Source organism: Physeter macrocephalus, chromosome 11 (assembly GCF_002837175.3).
Source record: "Physeter macrocephalus isolate SW-GA chromosome 11, ASM283717v5, whole genome shotgun sequence".
NCBI classification, from domain to species: Eukaryota; Metazoa; Chordata; class Mammalia; order Artiodactyla; family Physeteridae; genus Physeter; species Physeter macrocephalus.
In genome coordinates this window covers 44,238,571-44,260,078 of record NC_041224.1, presented here as the reverse complement: position 1 = coordinate 44,260,078, position 21,508 = coordinate 44,238,571, and the positions used below count along the sequence as shown (strand labels likewise).

The 21,508-nt window shown below is 42.5% G+C and overlaps 1 protein-coding gene across 4 annotated transcripts in view; it reads left to right on the top strand.

Moving 5' to 3' along the window:
- ABHD2 (abhydrolase domain containing 2, acylglycerol lipase) overlaps positions 1-21,508 on the top strand; it is a 106,762-nt gene that overhangs the window by 57,094 nt on the left and 28,160 nt on the right. For 2 of the 4 annotated variants that reach the window (XM_028495825.2, XM_028495826.2), the window contains 3 exons: positions 3,364-3,539; positions 6,652-6,819; positions 12,256-12,351. In XM_028495825.2, coding sequence (XP_028351626.1) covers positions 3,364-3,539; positions 6,652-6,819; positions 12,256-12,351 — 440 coding nt within the window. The remainder of the gene's footprint in view (positions 1-3,363; positions 3,540-6,651; positions 6,820-12,255; positions 12,352-21,508) is intronic. The other 2 variants (XM_007120441.3, XM_055087940.1) reach the window with 1 other exon arrangement.

Genomic DNA, 21,508 nt, shown 5'->3' with positions numbered 1-21,508 from the left:
TGATAATAAACACATGAATCAAGGAAATGCAAATTCAAGTAAGAAACTTTTTTTCTTCCATAGATTGGATCAACCTTAAAAAACACAAATTGAAATATAATACCCATTTTTTGCCTATCAAAGTAGCCAAAACACCAATTATTGATGAGGGTGAGGAAGACAGGTACTTTCATACACAATTGGTAGGAATGTAAATTGGTCCCTCTCTTTTGGGAGGCAGTTCGGTGGTACTATAAAATTTAAAATGCACACAGTTCTTGGTTTTATTTCTCACTCTCTAGCCCCCCTCCGTATTTCCCTCATCATTGGGTAATCAAGGCCTGGCTTCTTTATAACATAGCACCAGACTTCCAAGGAGGTATTATACAAGCAGAAGCTGCCAGGCTTCTGAAGGGCCAGGCCCAGATCTGCACAGCAGGCCTCCCACCACGTCCTACCAGACCAGACAAGTCACAGGCCAGCCTAGATTCACGGGGGTGGGGTGGGGTGGGGTGGGGTGGGTGGGGAGGAATCTAGCTCCTGATGGGAAGAATGGCTTGTGGGGGCAGAAATAGGTGGAATTGTTTGGCGGCTATATTTTCAGACAAACTACCCCATAGGTAGTTAGAGTAAAACATATTCCTCCATGTACCATTTCAGCAACATCTCTTAAATGTTTCCAGGGACTTCCCTGGTGGCGCAGTGGTTAAGAATCCGCCTGCCGGGCTTCCCTCGTGGCGCAGTGGTTGAGAGTCCGCCTGCCGATGCAGGGGACGCGGGTTCGTGCCCCGGTCCGGGAAGATCCCGCATGCCGCGGCGCGGCTGGGCCCGTGAGCCATGGCCGCTGAGCCTGCGCGTCCGGAGCCTGTGCTCTGCAACGGGAGAAACACTGTTTTATCAGTAGGTGGTATTGTCATAAAATTATAGACAGTGAAACTTCCACTGTGCACAACTGACCTTACCCTGAACTGAGAAAGTCCCAGGCAGTCGCCTGTCCACACACTATGCACGCACGCATGCACGCACACAGGAACAGCTTGAGAATTTCATCCCAGCCCAGTCTGAGAATGGTGCTGAGTAGCCTGGAAGGAGAACAACAGCCAAACACCAATCATGCCACAGCCAAGTTCACATCATCCTGACGCATACGATTTTTTAAGCATATCTTTGTCTTTTCAGATTTACTAAGTGGGTCTGTATTCTGTTCATCCTCAAGTCCTCCCTACGTGCTTTGTGTGTTTCGAGTGCGCTGAGGATAGACACAAAGGAGAATGAGCCCAGGCCCTGCAGGTGGCAGGGAGGAGTGTGCTTGAAAAAGGTGTATTTTAATCAAGCCTCGTGGGTGCTAGGGTGTGCAGGGTGCTTTGCCAGGGGGCACAGAGGCAGGGAGCTCCCCAAAAGACCTGATTGGAAGTGACTCTTGAGTGGACGGTGGTTCAGGTGTTTTGGAACTTAAGCAAAAGAGGTAAGCAGGCACCAAGGTGGCACCTCCTAAGCCGAGCTACTAGGACTCAAGCAATGGAGGACCGTGGCCAGGTTTGTGTGTTAGTTATCCCTCCACTGGTGGGGGGATGCCAGAGTCGATGGGAACAAGACTAGAGGCTGAGAGGCCACTTGGGGGGCAATTGCCAAGATTCAGAGGTGGTGACAGGACCTTGAATCTGGAGCATGACATCCGGATTGATCACCTGTGTCATGATTATGCAGGAAATCTGACTAGCCAAAAGGAAATTTTATGCTTTTGTCATCTTTTCTATGATTATATTATATTCTAAATGAGATCAGAGGATAAGAAGATGAAATTTAACCCATTCTTCTGACATTTTTAACCTCAGCACATTTCTGTTTTTAATTTATATTGTAAACAAAATTTTCTCCGAACTTTTCCTCCAGGAACAATCAGAAGTTTGGTTTCTTGGACCACTCCCCTCCCCCTATGCACAGTTTATTGTCCAACTTGGTAGTCTGAAACCCTTTATAAATTCGGTTATCTAAATCTTGTATAGTATTCAGCTGTGCAATTGACATTATTTTATAAGCTTGCTTTTTGTTACTGTCATAATCCACTTATCTCTTAAAAATGCCTTTGCCTGCTTTCTAAAGGCCGTGGCCTCTGCGCTGAGATTTGCACCTGTGGTTGATGCTGGCAAGTGGTTTCATGTCCTTAGGTCTTAAAAATACTCTTCTTTCTCCTCCCTGACCCCAGAGAGGAAGCTTATCTGGGAACTGGCTTGCTTAAGGTGATGACTTCCCTTCTCTTAAATTTGTGTAGATTTAATGAATTGCCAAAAACAGAGAGTAAATCTGGTTTAATTTAAGAAGAGGGTCTGGGATCATCTGGTCTGATAGAAATGATAGGTACGAATTGGCAAGCAGGTTAAGGTAAATTCTTAATAAAATGTTCACCACTGTGATACACTACAGAGGTGAAGGATTGATGTCATTACCATTTTATATTATATGTCTCTAGTTTAATACAGAACACAAATCCTGCTCATGCATCAAGCTTGGGCTCAAAGCTGAAGAAGAGAAACAAATAGCAGTTTCAGTAAATGGGATCATCTTGCCCTGTGGTTGTGAACTATAATCATTTCTTAATCGTAACTTGGAACACCTTTTTTTCCCAGTGATTAACTAGTTTGTGATTTTTGCACTTCCTACCAAGGACCAGAGTCACTGTGTTTTCACGAAGGACAGTTGTTAGGGTGGTATCATGCCTTGCTTATGCTAACAAGACTTTATCCTTCATTAATCCAACAAATATTTATATTGCTCTTCCCTTCTAGCACATTCTCCAGAGCATACAGTGTGCCCCCCCAACACACACACACACACACACACACACACATACATGCACAAGGCACTCAACAGACTCTTAGGAGGCTTTACAGCCCTTCCCAGTTTAACAAGGCAGCAGGTTTGGTTCATGGGGTAACCCCTGCAGCTGTGGCCTGACTTATTGGGGGAAGGCAAAGAAGTGAGCATTTAGTGTGCATAGGTGCCGTGCTAGCTATTTTATATACATTAGCTCATTTGATAATGAGGCTAACCCTGTCAAGTAACATGTGTTCAAAATGTATTAGTTGCTTTCTTTCCATTCTACATTATGGAAATAACCCCTGTTGAATTAATTAACACCTTAATTTTGAAATCCTGTCTATATAAGCATGTCCTGGTTGATTTCTAAAGCTAATCTGATGCATAAATGGGGAAAGGAGATAAATCATGGCATGGATATAAGGTTTAAAAAATCTCGTATTTGTGCTTAGTGTACAGAATTTGTCAGGAAAAAAAAAAGAGGTTGAAAAGCTCTTGCTCCAAAGTTTTTTAGAGCATTATTCAAGGAGTGTGGGAAAATTGACCTCTTCTCTCCTTCTTTCTTAGATATATTCCACCTTTGATCTGGGGGAAAAGTGGACACATCCAAACAGCCTTGTATGGGAAGATGGGAAGGGTGAGGTCACCACACCCGTATGGGCACCGGAAGTTCATCACCATGTCTGACGGAGCCACTTCGACCTTTGACCTCTTCGAGCCCTTGGCTGAGCACTGTGTGGGAGGTAAGCTAGTTTAAGTCATATGATTGGGCCATCACTCAGGGAAGGGGAACTAGTCTGTGAGGGAGCCTCGATATAAATGCTCGAGCCATTGATACTTACCATCGCATCCAGGGTCCTGTAGGAAGTCTGCTGAGGTGCATCACTTAGGAGCAACCGGCAAGGACTGGCTCCAGCGTGTGCTTGCCGGACGCCCTGTAGGGCTCTTCAGAAAGCATTGTTGAATACAGTTTTTTAGTCCTCTTGTGAAATAGAAAAGCTTGGTATAAGAACTTGGAGCCCAGGACCAGGCCTCTGGTTTGATGACAGCAACAGAAGCTGGACTATTCTAAGTGCTTTATGTATGCTATTATCTCATTTAATCCTCAGAACAACCCCAAGAAGTCAGTGCCTTATTATCCCTACTTTACTGATGAGGAAACTGAAGCTTAGCGATGCAGTGTAGCTGGTCTTGTTTGTTGGACGACAGCAGATAACAAAGGCTCTCATATACCCTCTGCTTAGGTTTCCAGAGGTCTGGGACACCTATATATCAGAAACAACCACAGTTTCTACTGACGATAAAACTCTCATTGCTCTGTGCAGACTGCACAATAAACATTCATAAAAAGCTTCACAATGAGGACTTCTGAGGAAGTGGAGTTAGATGGCTGCATCCTTTGAATGCTGTTCCTACTGGAAGAGGACATGTCTTTTGAGTTCTGTGGTATTCAAAGGCACCTAGTTTTTTACAGGAGCTCAGTCAATATTTAGGGGTAAATTCCAGTAAATGTAATATAGCTCTCAGTTATTTAAAGCACTTAGAACCTCTGAGTAGCTAGTGACAACTAAGCTTATGCTCCCTCTGTCTGGAATGCTTGTCCCAGACCTTCACACGGCTGCCTCTTTGTCATTTAGCTCTCAGCCCCGATGTCACCTCAGAGGGATGGTCCCTGACTCCTCTAACTAGTGTTTCCTTCCCAGGAAATCCATCACACCTTCCTGCTCTAGTTCTTCATGGTACCTGCCACTCTCTGAGCTTACTTGCGTAGTTGTTTATCATCTGTCTGCTAGAATGTAGGAATCCCCAGAGTCGAATAAACAGTCACAGAAGGAATGAATAAATGAATAGATTAGGAGTTCACATTGTGTTTCTAAGCCTTGTAGCTGATCTTTCAAATATTTATTTCTCTACCATGTAAAAAAAGTTAAATATTTTTTCCCTTGCTTCTAATGCTCTGACTTCTTCTACTATTAAAGCACAAAATTTAAGCAATTTAATTTAACCTGCTCTTCTAGGACTGAGGTGGAAAGTTGAAAAGGACGAAACTGATTCTTGTTTGTGATTGTCTGTGTCTTTCTATCACCCTTGTGCCCAGAAAGGATTGATGAAGGTGGTTCTGGAAGGCAGAAATGCTTCCAAGAAATTCTCTAAGAAAAGCAGCCGTTTTTCCTTTTTAATGATTTCTTCCTGACAACAAAAGTAATAAATACTGACTCATAGAAAATGTAGAAACATTTTTTTTTTTTTTTTTTTTGTGGTATGCGGGCCTCCCCCCGCTGCGGCCTCTCCCGTTGCGGAGCACAGGCTCCGGACGCGCAGGCCCAGCGGCCACGGCTCACGGGCCCAGCCGCTCCGCGGCACGCGGGATCCTCCCAGACCGGGGCGCGAACCCGGCTCCCCTGCATCGGCAGGCGGACGCGCAACCACTGCGCCACCAGGGAAGCCCCCAGAAACATTTTTAAAAAAGAAAAGAATCATCTGTAATCCCACACCCAGCATACCACTGTTAACGTTTTGTTCCATTTACCTTCAGTTCTATGCAAAGTTTTTCTAAAATTTAAATTACTGCACATTATATTATAAATTATAATATAAATATTTCCCCATATCGTTAAAAGTCTAAAAGTCTTCAATAACAAAAGTCTAACAACTGCTTAATAGTCTCCAATGTGGTCATACTATAATTTAGTCGTTCTGTTTTGGGGCATTTAGCTCGCTTATAATTTTTTGCTCTCAAATAATCCTCGCATAAAATTTAAGGCAAGATTCCGAGAATTGGAATTACAAGGTCAAGGTTTATAAAAAATTTTAAGGTTCTTTATGCATATTGCATAAGAATTTTAAAATTGTTTTTATCTTAACTTTCGGAAGGAAAATTTATGATTAGATTTAATAACCCAAACACCACTTTTCTTTTAAAGAAAAACACATATTCATATTTTAAAGTAGGTAGTTCATGCTCATGATAGAATATTCAAAAGGTACTAAAGGATATACAGTAAAAGTGTAAGTCTCTCTCCCACCCTAACAGTGGTACCCACTGTTAGGATTCTTGTGTATGATTCCAGAGCTAGTGGATGCGTTTATAAACATAGATGTCTTTTCCCCCCAACAAATAGTACCATATCATAACCCTTTTCTGCACCTTGCTTTTTCCACTTAATACATATTAGAGAGCTTGCCATATCAGTGTATGTAAAGATGTCTCATTATTTTTAAGGGCTACATAATATTTCATCATTTGGATATGCAAAAATTTAGTTAAGCAGACCCCTATTTCTGGACATTTATGTTATATTCAGTCTTTTGCTATTACAATCTATACTGTAGATATATTGTTTTGTGTGTGTACAGTGTATCTGTAAGATAAATACCTGAAAGTAAAATTGCTGGATCAAAGAGGTCTATGCAAACACTGCTTTTTATTTTTCCATTCATTCATTCATTCATACAGAATTTCATATAGAAATTAAGAGTAATGCTTGGAAACTTGTATAAGAATTTGACAGGGTAATTTTATATTCGTTGAATCTAATAATTTAAAAATTGAGATTTGAATTTTTTCATTTCATTTTTCTAGTAATTAATTTTGATTGTATTTTATTTTTCAAAAGCATCTGTCCATAATGGATTGGAACTTTTAAAAACTGACCCTTCACCACAAATAATTTGAGAAGCACTGATATAGAGAGTTCCAGCTAGAAGGGAAAGATATTCTTTCCCAGAGAAATGAGTGACAAGATGTACATTAAATTCTCTCCTACTGTTGGCTAAGCCAATGAAGTGTAGTTGTGACCATTTATCATGTCACTATTTATTGGCTATCTCGGAATCTCCTCCTTCACCATATAGACGATGTTACCATGGTCATCTGCCCTGGAATTGCCAATCACAGCGAGAAGCAGTACATCCGCACCTTCGTTGACTATGCCCAGAAAAATGGCTATCGGTGTGCCGTGCTGAACCACCTGGGTGCCTTGCCCAACATTGAACTGACCTCGCCACGCATGTTCACCTACGGTAAGCTTGGGGCACAGCCAAGTGGAGAACCCCTTATTTCTGTTCCCACTCCAAGTGTGCTGCTGCTTCTGCTTCTGCCTTACTTTTCTAAGTTTAGAATTTGTGCCCATCTGCAAGAGCTGGTGGGGCACACAATTGTAACTGGGCATTTGAGAAGCCATGCTTCACATCAGCCTCTCAGCTGGGCACTGGAACAACCCCTATCTCAGCCCATCTCAGAGGCAGAAACTAAAGCTCACAGGGGAAGGTCTTGCACAGCGCCCCCTGCTGGTAAGTTAATGCCCTTCACCACTATGCCCTCCTGACGCTCATTCCTCAGGACTCTTGCGACTGGCAGGCCAGCGTTGTGATGAGGCATGTGGATGTTAGTGGGAAGGGAGTCTGGCACATTAACAACTCAGTGGGTTTCAGGCTGCTTGAGGACGGGAATTGGATCTCATATTTAGACAAATGCTTCTTGCGTTTCATCGAAGTCCTTTGTTAGGTAAGGCTCTGTGTTCTGGACCGCTCGTTCTTAAATCTTATTTAACTCTCCCTTCAGATTAACTGAACACACATAAATAATAAATACTTAAAATATGTGTCTGTGTATGTACCAACATTTGTGGTGTTTATAACCACATCACTTATAAGGTGTTTTCATGGGAAACAAGTGAAAATTACATCTATAATCTCACCGTAACTAATTTTCTCTTTCTTCATCCTCCCATTCTTTTATCTATGTGCACAGTTTTTATTTCGATGCAGTCATAGTGTGTATATCTATGGTAACTTAATTTAAATAACTTTATATTCACTAACATAAAGATGCATAGTCATTATATTTAATCTTTTTAAAGAGCCACATTGCTGTGATTACCCTGTTATAGTTTATTTAACCATTCCTCTTTGTAGCCATTTAGGTTATTTAAAGTTTTTCAGCATTTTAAATAAAGATGCCATAAATATTTTTGCATAGAAATTTTTTCTTCTCTTTAATGTCTTCTTGGGAGTACATTTCCAGGAGTAGAATTTCAGAGCCAGCATTTTTTATGCTCGTCTGGACATATTGTCAGATTGTCCTCCAGTAATATTGCTCTGGTTTTTTCCACGCTTGGTGGCATGTGAGGACGGGTGAGGAAGCGTGAGCGGGGGCACCTGCTCTGTGCCAGGCTGAGGGCTCCCCTTCCCACTCCTCCTCCTTGTGCACTCCCACCTAAAGACACCCATTTTACAGCCTCCCTTCTGTTCAACAGTTTGGTCAGTAGCTTGAAGATACAGGTGAAGCTCCAGATTTACACATAACGCAGGCACCTGGGGAGTAGTGAGTAAGTGAGAGACAGGTTTGGATCAAAAGGCAGAAACAGGCAGTATCTAACAAAAATGAAAACAATGGAGAACAATTATAAGGTCCTGTACCTGGATATACAAATTCGGGTGCACAAGTAGAGGACGGGGAAGTGTGGCTTGGCCGCAGGGCCTGGGACGGGAGTGCTACCTAACAGCACGAAGTGCCAACAAGACAAGAAATGCCAGCGAGAACAGTTAACGTGTGCCCAGCACAGTACCGCCGTTTCCCATGGACGTGATCCCTTCCATCTCCACAGCAGCCCTTGTGGTGGTGAGTGAAACTGTGATGGAGAGACTGAAGCACAGAGAGTTTAGGTAATTCGGGCAGGGAGAGAGCCCGTAAGTGGAAGAGCCAAGATAAGAGCCTGAATCTTGCCGCCCCGGCCTCCGGAATCCTAGGAGAGGAGCTAGGCCTGTGCAGTCCAGGCCCCCGCCCCTCAGAGTGCTGAGCTGTAGAGACAGGAGACTAGACTGGGGGGCACTCGCACACAAGTCAAGGAGTCTGGTGGCTAAAGGAGCAGAGGCGCGTCGGCTCAGTGTGGGACGTGGTCACAGAGAGGCTACCCCAGCCCTGCCACTGGTCAGCTGTGTTACCTTGAATTCGCTTAACCTCAGTTCCAGGTTCTTCAGCTGCAAAGTGGGGGTTACAGTTTTACAATTAAATATGGGTTACTAAGGACTTAGCAGGCAATTGAGTGCCTAACATGTAGTATCCACTCACGAAATGTTCGACTTATTCAAATACTTGAAGATCCGTTAATGCTAGTGAGAGATTAGCAGTGCTCTGTGTGGCCCAGATAAATAAGACGTGTTCTGCAGGGGAAGATGGGAATATCAATAATAATTACAATACAGTATGATGAGTGCACCAGTTGAGAGCGTCTGGTGGGCGCGCAGCAGCAGGGTGGAGAATCCAGCCTGTCTCCGTAGGCAAAGGAATCACGCGTGGAAGGAAGGGTCCTCCCAGAAAAAGCATCTGAACCGGGTCCTCAAGGTGAGGAGGGGTTGGAGCTCAAAAATAGAGAGATGGGGGCTGTGGTTGGTAAACAGCCCTACAGCTGCCTTTTAAGAGAGTGGCACGTCTGGGCTGGCGAGCAGAATTTGAGAAAGGAAAATCCATGCGGTGAAGTGAGTCCATCTAGGGTGAGCTCAGCACCCACATCTTTCATAGTAATTTAACTTTCCTTTTTTGTTGTCACCGTTTGTTTCATCAGAATTTTAGAAATAAATTCCTGTAGTTTTCCAGAAAGACAGGTCCCTAAAGATATGGATGATTTTTCTAGCTGTGCTATTTAGTTCTTTTGTTTATCAGTACATCTTTTAACTGTTGAGTTGCGTTGTTTAACCATAGGTTAGTAAGGTCCAACAAATGTGACCACTTAAGGCACTTGAAATCCAAACAAAAACGTCTTTGGTAGCTTAAAGAAGGCGTTAGTGCTTCCTTAAGTGCTATTGATATGACTTTAGCTTAAAAGAGTGGGTTTTTAAAGAATGAAATTTTGCCGTTAGCAACAACACAGGTGGACTTGGAGGGCGTTATGCTAAGTGAAATAAGTCAGACAGAGAAAGACAAGTAGTGTATGATATCACTTATATGTGGAATCTAAAAAACACAACAAACTAGTGAATATAACAAAAAGGAAGCAGATTCACAGACACAGAGAACAAACTGGTGGTTACCAGTGGGGAGAGGGAATGGGGGAGGGGCAATATAGGGGATTAAGAGGTAGAAACCTCTTATTTTATACCTTAGGTAGAAAATAAGCTATAAAGGGGAATTCCCTGGTGGTCCGGGAGCCCAAGGACGAGGGTTCAATCCCTGGCTGGGGAACTAAGATCCCACAGGCTGTGAAGCACAACCAAAAAAAAAAAAAAAAAAAGAGCTACAAGGATATATTGTACAACATGGAAGATTTTCAAATATTTTATAAATATAAGTGGAGTATAACCTTTAAGAATTGTGAATCACTATATCGTACATTTGTAATTTATATAATATTATACATCAACTATACTGCAATTTAAGAAAATAAAAATAAAAGGATGGGTTTTTAATAAATGTTTCCCTGGACTGGTGAATAAGGAGCAATCCTTCAACAAAGGTGGCCTGATACGTTGGAGCAAAGCCTATGTTTGTTACTTTTCACTGGTAAAGTGAGGCAGCTCAACTGTTAATAAGCTAGAACTGAAAAATCTTCATCACACTTAGTCCTGTATTGACTAAGTTGCCTATTTATGGACTTTCTATACTCCAGTATAAATATATTTGTCGACTTTTATTTCTACACCTAATATCATTCATTTTTAATTACTGTTGCTTTGTGATACGGCCTAATATCCGATAGGATTCACCCTGACCCATTGCTTCTTCAGCGTATGCTTTTGTCTCTCTGTGTGTTTATTTTTTCAGTTGAACTTTAGAATTATTTTGTCAAGTTCTGTGTTGAGTTTCTGTACCAGTCAAGATGGACTTGATTATGCTGTGGAAACAACCCCCAAATCTCACTGGTTTAAAAACAAAGATTTATGTCTTCCTCACATGACAAATCCATCCTGGCTTGGCCGGGGGTGCCCTATGTCCCATCACCATCCTCACTTAAGCACCCAGGCTCATGGAGCAGCCCCCATCTGGAGCATTACCTGTAGAGGTCACAATTTATTGGCCAAAGCACATTACATGGTCAAGTCTAACTTCAGTCGGGTGGGGGAGGTGTGTTGTTCCCAGAGAGGGAAAGTAGATTTTGGTGAACTCTAGCACACTGTATCACAATTTCTGAATAGAAATTTTATTGTATAAATTAACTTGGAAAAGTTCGTTGTTATAGTGTTTCCTCATCCAGGAATGTGGAACTTCCCTTCAAGTCTTCCTTTATTTCTCCCATAAAGAACTTCTAGTTCAGTGGTTATCAACATTAGAATTCCCCTGGGGAACTTCTGAAAGATACCAAGGCCAGGGGCCAGCCCCCAGGAGTATAAGGTTCCCCCCACCACCACCGGGCTGAGAGCCATAGATGTAGGTCTTACACATTCTTTGTTTCCTCTTCAGTTTTTTTCTTTTACCTTTTTATTACAGAAATGTTCAAAGTATAGAAAAGTAGAGAGAATAGTAAAATGAACTCAGAATAAACCCCTCTGTACCCATCACTCAACCTCAACAAGTACTCAGCTTCTGGCCAATCTTATTTCATCCATAAACCACACCTTTCCTGCATCCCCCTTCCAAGATTGTTTTGGAGCAAGTCCCAGACAGCCTATCATCTCATCTGTGACTGTTCCAGTGTGTGATGCTAAGGTACATGGACTCTCTGTAAACTGTTTTAGTTTGCTAGGGCTACCAAAGCAACATACCATAGCCTGGGTGGCTTAAATTAATGTATTTTCTCACAGTTCTGGAGTCTAGAAGTCTAAGTTCAAACTGTTGGCAGGTTTGCAAAGGCTTCTCTCCTTGGTTTAGAGATGGCTGTCTCTCTGTGTGTCCATGTCTGTGTCTCTGTGTCCTAATCTCCTTTTCTTTTTTTTTTTGTCAAATATCCATACCATTTGTTTTGTTTTGTTTTTGAAATTTATTTATTTATTTATTTTTGGCTGAGCTGGGTCTTTGTTGCTGCACGTGGGCTTTTCTCTAGTTGCAGGGAGCGAGGGATACTCTTCATTGCAGCGCGCAGGCTTCTCATTACAGTGGCTTCTCTTGTTGCGGAGCGTCGGCTCTAGGCGCGCGGGCTTCAATAACTGTGGCTCGCAGGCTCTAAAGCGCAGGCTCAGTAGTTGTAGCACACAGGCTTATTTGCTCCGCGGCATGTGGGATCTTCCCGGACCAGGGCTCGAACCTGTGTCCCCTGCATTGTCAGGCAGATTCTTAACCACTGTGCCACCAGGGTCGTCCCTCCTTCCCTTCACTTTTAATAGACCCAATCAAGTCAGCCTCTTCCGTGTGGGGTAACTGGATGTGACATGAAGGGGGTCCTGATCCCTGGGACATGGCACAGCCCATCTAGAACATACGTGGGCACCAGGCACTGGCCTGAGGGGCCTGCTGACCTCAGGTCTGCCCAAGTTCTGTGTGGAGGGCCCTTCTTTTGTCTCACCAGGTTTCACCTTGTCTTGCAGGACTCAACCAAGATGGCACCTTCTTGGAGAACCCTTCCAAGACTCCCCTTGCCCCCAGTCATTCTCTGTCTAATCCCCCACTTCACATTCTTCAAGGCACGTATGGTTTGGTGAAATGTTGTATTTGTTTACATGTTTATTTCCTGTCTCCCCATCCCCAATTCCCCTCCACAAGTGCCCGGGGTCTTTGTGCTCCTGTTCTAGCCCCCCAGGGCCTCGAACCCTGCTTGGCCCGTAGAAAATGCTCACTAGGTCGGTGTTGCCTGAATGAGGACTGAGAGGAAGGGTGCGAAATGACAGTTTGTGGATGGAAGGTGATGTTGTGCAGACTAGCGTGTCTCAAACAGGTGTGCCTTATGTTTGTATGACCTGTCCTTATGCAAACCGTGTCACTCTGGAGCAGATGGCAGGCCTTCCAATCACTGTGATACTCTTCTGGCCTTTGGAAACTGATCTTGACCAGAGCAAACTAAAGAGGGCATCAGCATGAAGCCCTCATTCTTCTTTTCCTGTCTCCCCCCGCCCCAGACCTCTCTTTCTGAGAAAATTGCAAAAGACCTTTTCCCGCTTATCAAATTAACTCTGTTCTAAACCACGTAAGCCCTAATCCCTTGTTATTGGGCATCTTTGCTGATGTGATTAGAAATTTTTGAAAATAGATCTCTTGAACAGAAGAATTTCCTAAGTGGATAACCTTACATTCTTGTGACTTAGAATCACATGAATCCTTCGTGCTGCCTTTGAAACATAAATTCATTAAGGAAAATCCTGCATGACAGCAGTTACCATTTATCTCACACTAACAGTGCCAGGCATGTGCTGAGCATGCACGGGTATTACTTCCCTTGATCCTCCTGATGCCTCGGAGGTAGGCGTTAGTTTCCCCACTTCCCAGGCTCAGGGAGGTTAAGTACCTTGCCTGGGGTCACACAACCAGTAAGTGGTAGGACCAGCATTCAAACTGCGTGATTCTTAACCTCAACTCGGTACCACCTCTGTCGTAGTGTTCATTTCCTATTTATGATATTGCTTATTAGAATAAAGGGGAGCAGGGAGATAGTTGAGCATTAAAAAGATTTGTCCCCACTATGGTGGTAGTGGTCATTACTGTTTTTATTAGTAGCTGTCGCTTACATAGCACTTGTTGTGTGCCAGGCACTGTTCTAAGTACTTTATAGGATGTATTAAATCAGTCATCCCCCTTTTACAGATGCAGAAACTGAGGCCCAGCAAGGTTGAGTAACTTGCATGTACTGTATAGCACAGGGAACTCTAGTCAATACTCTGTAATGACCTAGATGGAAAGAGAATCTAAAAAAGAGTGGATATATGTGTATGTATAACTGATTCACTTTGCTTTGTACATCTGAAACTAACACAACATTGTAAATCAACTATACTCCAATAAAAATTTTTTTTAAAAAAAGGTTGAGTAACTTGCTCCAGATCAGAAAACTGATGAGTGGGTGATCCAGGTTTCCATCCCAGGCAGTCTAGTCCTGGAGTCCATGCTTTTGAACAACAGGCTACATAGCCTTTCCATGTAAGGGACTGCATCCTGCTGATACTTCTAAGGAGTAAGGAAATAGTTCCCAGTTGGATACATTTTAGGTTTAAGGCAAAAGAGCAGACAGGAGCTTCTCAGAGCCACAGAAACAGGCCTGTTGGGTTTGGGCTCTGGTTTTTGTTTATCTCACATCCTACCAGACATTCATGAGGCCAGACCCTGTGATGAGAATACAGGTGGGAATTCAAGTCCCTGCTTTTCTGAAGCTCCCATTCTAGTGAAGAACAGCTCACCATCGAGGGAAGGGGGAGAAATAGTCCCAATCAGTCTGCACTTACTGGCTGGGCTTGTCCAAAAAGAATATTTACCAACAGCAACCTTTTTAAGGACAGGGGCCAGATTTTAATATTAAATTTTTATATTATGTTCTTGTTAATCTCCTGCATCTAGCGTATCACTTAGAGAGAGTTGCTCAGGAAATGCCTGCATAAGGAAAAGGCAGTGTTTTAGAGTCCAACAGATGGGAATTTGAATTCCACAGTTGGGGAAGTTAGCATTAATATAAAAGTACACAGCATGAGGCCCAGCAAATACCAGTAAATGCCAATGATTATTGTCTTTATTAGTCTTCCACTCTTACTTTGTGTTTTCTGTGAGCCCACTTAGAGGAGAAAAGGTGAAAGTTTACTTGAACAGTTAAATGGCCTAACCTCTATGTCGGCTTCAACCAGTTGACTGCCTGTGAACTGTCATAAGGGCCAATTTGAGAAGCAGTGCTCGTTGAGCATAAATTTCTGTTTTGAGCTTGGTCTGAGTTACGACTCTTTTTACAGGGAGGGCAAGGCCCCGGTGGTTATTTTGAAGGGTGCAGTGCTTGTTTTCCAGCTTCATAACCTTCAGTACTGGCTCCTTGCCAAATCTGGTGGGCCCAGGCTGGGGGTAGGGGGGGTGGTCACACAACTCCAGCTCAATGTTACTGGCTTCTATATTCAAAATCAGTACTGGCAAGTTGTTTTTATTGTAGTACATGTTTATTAGCTATATTTTAACTTTCTAAAAATTATTTTCATTCTTTAAAAATATTCCTCATGACTTGCCTCAGAATAGTTCATAGATTTTTTTTTTTAACCAGCAGATATTAAAGATTTCCCTTTTGATGAATTACATGACATTATCTGATCTGACCAAAGACAAAATGTGAAACTGCTAGGATGATTAGTAGAACCCACAAGGGAAGAATTTATCAGTCTTTTAAATTTCTTATTTAAATACGATACTTAGCTGGAACAGACCGGGGGTCCATAACCCTATCTTCTGGATGAGATCAATGAATAACACTTGAAAATGAAGGAAAGCATAGAAGCCTTGAAGATTTTTTTGAAGTGTATTTATCATACAGAGCCTAATCTTTAATTGGAACACTGCGGTAGTGAACAATTGACTTAATTGATTTTCTAACCTAGGCAGTGTTAGGAATATGAGTAATGTTGTCAGTGATGCTGTAGGGGACCAGTAAATTCAGGAAATATTCTGCTCCATCTTTGTCTTTGGCTAAATGCCTTATCCCAGCAGTCCAGTATTCATATTCAGAGCAAAGTAGAGCAGGATCAAGTCCACCAGCCAAGGAAACGAACTAAAAACCAGAATGATCCAGTTGTGGTTATTCTGACCTCCATTTCTAGACTGACCTTGAAGTCTTATGACCAGAAAGTTAAGAGCCAAGTGACAAAGGGTCTATGAGTTTGATCTTGAGTAGAGAAAAAATTTAAGATTTTTAAAAAGTCTTTTCTATATCAGATGAAAGGAATAAAAATAATAACCTTGCATTGGCCCCCATAAGGTGACTGAGTCCCTTAGAATCATGAGCCTCCTAAGAACTTATGACCGAACACCAACCTAGGACATTTTGACATTGAAAATGGTCTCAAACGATTTAAATTGCCTTTTCCTGTGAGTTAAACAGTGAAGTGGGCTCTTCCCTTATTTCTAAACATTTGGCTTTCTTACATTAGACATCAAGTTGAGAAGAGGTACATGAAATCACAGCATCATCTTCTATTGCTTGGAGGAGGAGCTTATTAAAGTCCAATTGGGTTTAATACTGGATTTTTTTTTTAACTGTCTTTTGGAACCTCAATGTAAGATCAGAAAATTTTGCCTTGCTTAGGGAACAGCATTTCCATCTTAGACGGGAGGGAAACCCTGTACCTGGGGTCACCATATAATTTAGCAACCCAACTGGGTCACCTTTGAGAGTGAAAAAGGACCTTACTAATAACTGCATCGGAATAACAGACAAACTCCAGGACTCTCTCAGGCAAACTAAGGTGTATGGTCACCCTGCTATACAGCATGCTGTAGAGATCACCCATGATCCAAGGCATTTTGCCACAAAGAGTGGCAGGCAGTGATTCTTAAGAAACTACTACTTTGTTAGAAGTAGAAGTAACTGCTCAATCTAGCTGAAGATATTTGATTAGATCATGAACATAAATGTTTCTGTAAGCTTTTCAGGTCTACCATTTTAATTGATGCAGACTCCATTTTGTGTTTTTTTTGAATTTTATTTTTATTTATTTTTTATACAGCAGGTTCTTATTAGCTATGTATTTTATACATATTAGTGTAGATATGTCAATCCCAATCTCCCAATTCATCACACCACCACTCCCCCCAACCGCCACTTTCCCCCCTTAGTGTCCATACGTTTGTTCTCTACATCTGTGAAGCAGACTACATTTTGAATCGTATTCATGATTCCAGATGACAACCAGGAACTGTGTTGCCTCTGCAACAGTCAAGTGTTATAATGGCAGAAGTACACTGTGGGAAGGGGGGAGGGAGGGGAGGTGGGTGAAGAGAGAGGGAGAATGGGGAAGTGAAGGCAGTGAATTTGCAGAAGCTCAAGCATCTTAGTAAAACATCTGACAAGACCATCTGCTGAGAGTCATCGAGCTTTGAGAGGGTGCCCAGAGTTTAGGGGAAATGTTGGGGAGTAATATTGGGAGCAGGACTGTGGAGGAGCGTTGACAGGTCTGTGCTTTCAGGATGAGATCTGAATATTTAACCTTCAGACAGAAGAGGGCAGTTTTCAGCATCCTGTACCCCGGGAAACAAAGCCAAAAGCACCCATTTGTGAAAATGTTTGTTTCAGAGATAAAGACAAGGCAAATTAATATGGTGGGCAAAGAGGGCTCTCACTTTATTTCTACAGCTGTTTTCTTCCCGAGTGAGTCAGCTTTGCAGCAGCTTGCCCACAGCTCTAAGAAATGACTCACACACCTTCACTATGAAAATGCTAGGGGCTGCTAGGCCCCCAACAGTCTGCCAGCGAGCCATGTTGTTAGCTGACCACTCTCTTGCATTAAATTTAGTGGGAAGGACATTTAAGTTCTTCTTTCCCGTCCCCTGCTCAATCACGCTGGCTGAGACTGTGTGCTTTCATGCTGCACGATGCAAACTTCCTTCTTACCCAGCTCCATCAGTGGCACGCCCACCATGTGCCTGGCGTGGAGGATACAGAGATGACTCAAAGTCTCCATCCACAAGGAAGACCACGTCTCTGGGTCCTTGTATTTGAGCAGACTGAGTCATGATAGTGCCATTTTGGGGGAAATGGCTTTTGAAATAGATGGAAGGTACAAGAAAAAGGTCTCTCCTGTCCTTGGCAGTTTGTTTTTCCAACATAGGCCTGTGGTACTCATCTCTCTAAGGCCAAGTTAGTGCCTCCTATTTCGTCGTCTTAAAAAGCTGCAGCAAGATTATATAAGGGCCTACTGTATAGCACAGGGGGGAGAAAAAGGTACAATCTGTTTGCAGGACATATATTAAGTTAACCTTAAAAATGCATTCCAATATACATTAGGTACAGACAAATACTGTTTGATTCCACTTATACGAGGGACCTAGAATAGTCAAATTCATGGAGTCTGAAAGTACATTGGTAGATACCAGGGGCCGGGGTCGGTGGCGGGGTTGGTGAGGGGGAATGGGGAGTTACTATTTAATGGGGACAGAGTTTCAGTTTAGGAAGGTGCAAAATTCGGGAGATGGATGATGGTGAGAGCTGCACAACAATGTGAATGTACTTAGTGCCACTGAACTGTACACTTAAATATGATTAAAATTTTTTTAAAGTGGGCTATAGAAACATTAAAAAAAAAGATTATATACCTAAATCTTGTTATTGGCGCTAATCCTTTAAGGATTAAATACATAGAACCTCATTAAAATCCTCCTAGTATTAAAAAAACAGGTAGCTGCAGCTCTTAATAAAAGAGCCCAGGGAGGGGTTCCCAGACACTGAGGGTGTTTGGTAACTGACATCAGGTGGAGATCCCGGGAGGACCCTGCATCTACCAGCAGGCTGATCCTGGAGCTGGGCAGACACCATGTCCTTGCCTTTCCCTTGCCTGGGAGAGATGGCAGCTCTTCACAAAACAGCTTGTCTAGGATTATGTAGACCTGGCCTTTTATCCAGCTCAGAAGTGCTTGAATTTAATTAAACTGAGGCTCCCAAAGTGCCTACACGATTAGCTGTAATTGGTCCTCTGTAGTGTAGCAAATCCGAGTCACAAAATCCAAGTTTTATAACTGCGCCAGTGACATCCAAACATCTCCTCTAGGTCTAAAATAATTAGTCTCAAACCTGGATAAAGAAAGGTAGGTCCAAAAGGCATCAGATGGTGAAAAAGTAAGACTTTTCACAATTGAAAAATAAATCCTGGCCGTGCAATTACTTATGTAGATTTGGGATACAAGACAAAGGACTTGGGCTATGGGGTCAGACATGGGTCCAAAGGCCGGGGCTCCCACTCACTCACAGGGCGTAGCACAGGGCCTGGAACGTAGTGCCTCCTTCCCATTCGTTTAGATGATACTGACTGAGTGCCCTCTGAGTGCCTGGCCCCACAGATACAGTGGTGAACAACACCAGGAATATCTTTGCTTGATGGCGTTTATAGTCTAATAGAGAGGCTCATTCAATGGTTGAACAAAACTTAAGGATACAAATAATTAGCCAAGGGATGAAAAAATTAGGCAGAATCCCAAGGAAATGGTGGTAGAAACAATTGACAATAAGTCCCTTAGTACCATTTCTTATACAGGCAAATAATGTCCCCATCACAAGCTGCACACATCACTGCCCCAGCATGAGGGGTGTATTTAGCATAGTTGAAACTGGTCTAAGGAGATTTAAACATCTTTTTAAGAAATTATTCTTCATTTTCACTAGATTTTTTAACTGCCTGGATTTTTATTGAAAAAGTAATGTATATACACAGGAAAAACATTCAGATGGTGCAAAAATCTATAGCAATGAGTCAAACTATGTCTTCTTCCCATCCTAGCCCCTGGTTCTCCTCTTCAAAAAAAAAAATAATAATAATAATAACTGCTATAGTTTTTCAGCAAATATTCAATCAGATATGTGTACACATATAATCCCTTTAAAAACACAAGTACACACAGTACACGCTCTCGTTTTGGTCCCTCAGTAAGCTGGATCAGGGTCATTCCACATCAGCAGACTGGACTCTACGTCGTTCTTTTTCACAGCAATTTAACTAGTCCTCTTACTGGTGGAAATTTAGGTTATTTCCAATCCTTTGCTGCTACAAACAGCGCTGCAGGAAACATTTTTGCACATATAATCTTCGCACACATCTGCAGTATAAAGTCCCCCAAAGTGGAATTGCAGGACCAAAGGTTTGTCCTTTTAAAAGCATTAATAAATGTTACCACATTGCCTTCTGAAGGCTATTCCAGTGCCCACTCCCACATCAGTGGATGGACCAGCAGGCCTGGTACCCACACCCTCCCCAGTGCTGGGTATTGGCAAAGTTGATCTTTTCTAATACGGGCAGTGGAAAAGGATCGCGAATTGTCGTTTTAATTTGCATTTATTTCACTGTGAGTCACATGAAGCATCTCTCTGAACCGCCCTTTTAAAAGACAAAAGAAACAGAAAATTGAAGATTTTACCCACCTCTCCTATCAACTCAGACAGGGGTTCTCAAAGTGTGGTCCCAAAGTGTGGACCAACATTGCCTGGGAACTTGCTAGAAATGAAAATTCTCATCCCACCCAGACCTCCTGAATCAAAGATTCTGGAGGTGGGACCTAGCAATCTGTGTCTTAATGAGCCCTCTGTTTAGATCCCACCCCCAGAGTTTCTGATTCAGTAGGTGGCGTGAGGCATAAGAACTTGCATTTTGAACAATTCCCAGGCAATGCTAATGCCACTGGGCCAGGGACCACACTTTGAGAACCGCTGGGCTATCGCATTTTTCTTGCAGTAATATTTAACCTCAATGCAGCTTTTCTGATCCACTCTACAAGAACGATTACCAGAAAGCAGTTGTGCCTATTTAGGGCTTTAAAGATTGTTTTTGTTAGGAGTTTGATGGACCTGGTAGAGGTGCCCGGTTGGGTTGAGCAGGGGTTCACCCACTACAGAAACCTGGCTTTGAGGAAATATTTGGAAAGCAGCTACCAGGGCAACAGCCCTGCTTCAGAAGCTTCCAAAAGGCAGAGCAGTGCCTCCATGTGGGCAGGTTGCTTACTGCAAGTGGAAAGGGAAGTCTGAAAAGGCTGGCCCAGAGACCAAGTGGGAGTATGCCTTAAAGAATGCTTTCTCCTATTGGTCTGAGCCAAAGGGATCCTTGTTCCCTAGAACAGTGGTTCTCAGCCCTGGTTGCACTTTAGAGTCACCTGGAGATCTCGTAAAAGAACACCCATGCCCGGGTCCTACCCTCAGATAGTCTGATTTAATTAGTTTGGGGAGGGCCCAGGCATTAGTATTTGTTGTTGTTTTACAAGATCCTCAGGTAATTCCAATGTGCAGTCAGATCACAGAACACTGCTTTGGAGAAAAAAATCTAGAAATCTAGATTGGCCTTTTCAAGTGTTAAGCTACAATCCCTTGTTTAAATGATTTTTTTAAATTGTGGTAAAATACACAAAAATTTACCGTTTTCATCATTTTTAAATGTACAGTTCAGTAGTGTTAAGTACATTCACATTGTTGCACAATCAATCTCCAGAACACTTCTCATCTTGCAAAATTAAAACTCCATACCCATTAAACAACAACTCCCCATTTCCCCTCCCTCCAACCCCTAGCAACCACCATTCTACTTTCTGTCTCTGTGAATTTGACTACTCCTGGTACTTCATGTAAGTGGAATCCGACAGTATTTGTCTTTTTGTGTCTGGCTTTTTTCACTTGGCATAATGTCCTCAAGATTCATCCATTTTGCAACATGTGTCATAATTTCCTTCCTTTTTAAGATGGAATAATATTCCATTGTATACATGTACCACATTTGGTTTATCCATTCATCTGTTGATGGACTCTTGGGTTGCTTCCACCTTTTGGCTATGTGAATAAAGCTGCTATGAACATGGGTGTACTTAAATAATATTTTTTAAAAAGAAGAGAAGTAACAGTTATAATAATAGTTAACATTGAATACTTACTATGCCCTGGTCTAAGCCTTTTACCTACATCACTTTACTCAGTCCTGCAACCAACTCTGTAAGGTATTCACCATTATTACCTCCATTTTACAGATGCAGAAACAGACCCAGAATGGTTTGGTAACTTGCCCAAGGTATTTTCCAAAGTTCCCTCAGGATAAAAATCATTTGGAGTATTTGGTTTTTTGTTTTTTTTTTTTTTTGCAGTACGCGGGCCTCTCACTGTTGTGGCCTCTCCCATTGTGGAGCACAGGCTCCGGACGC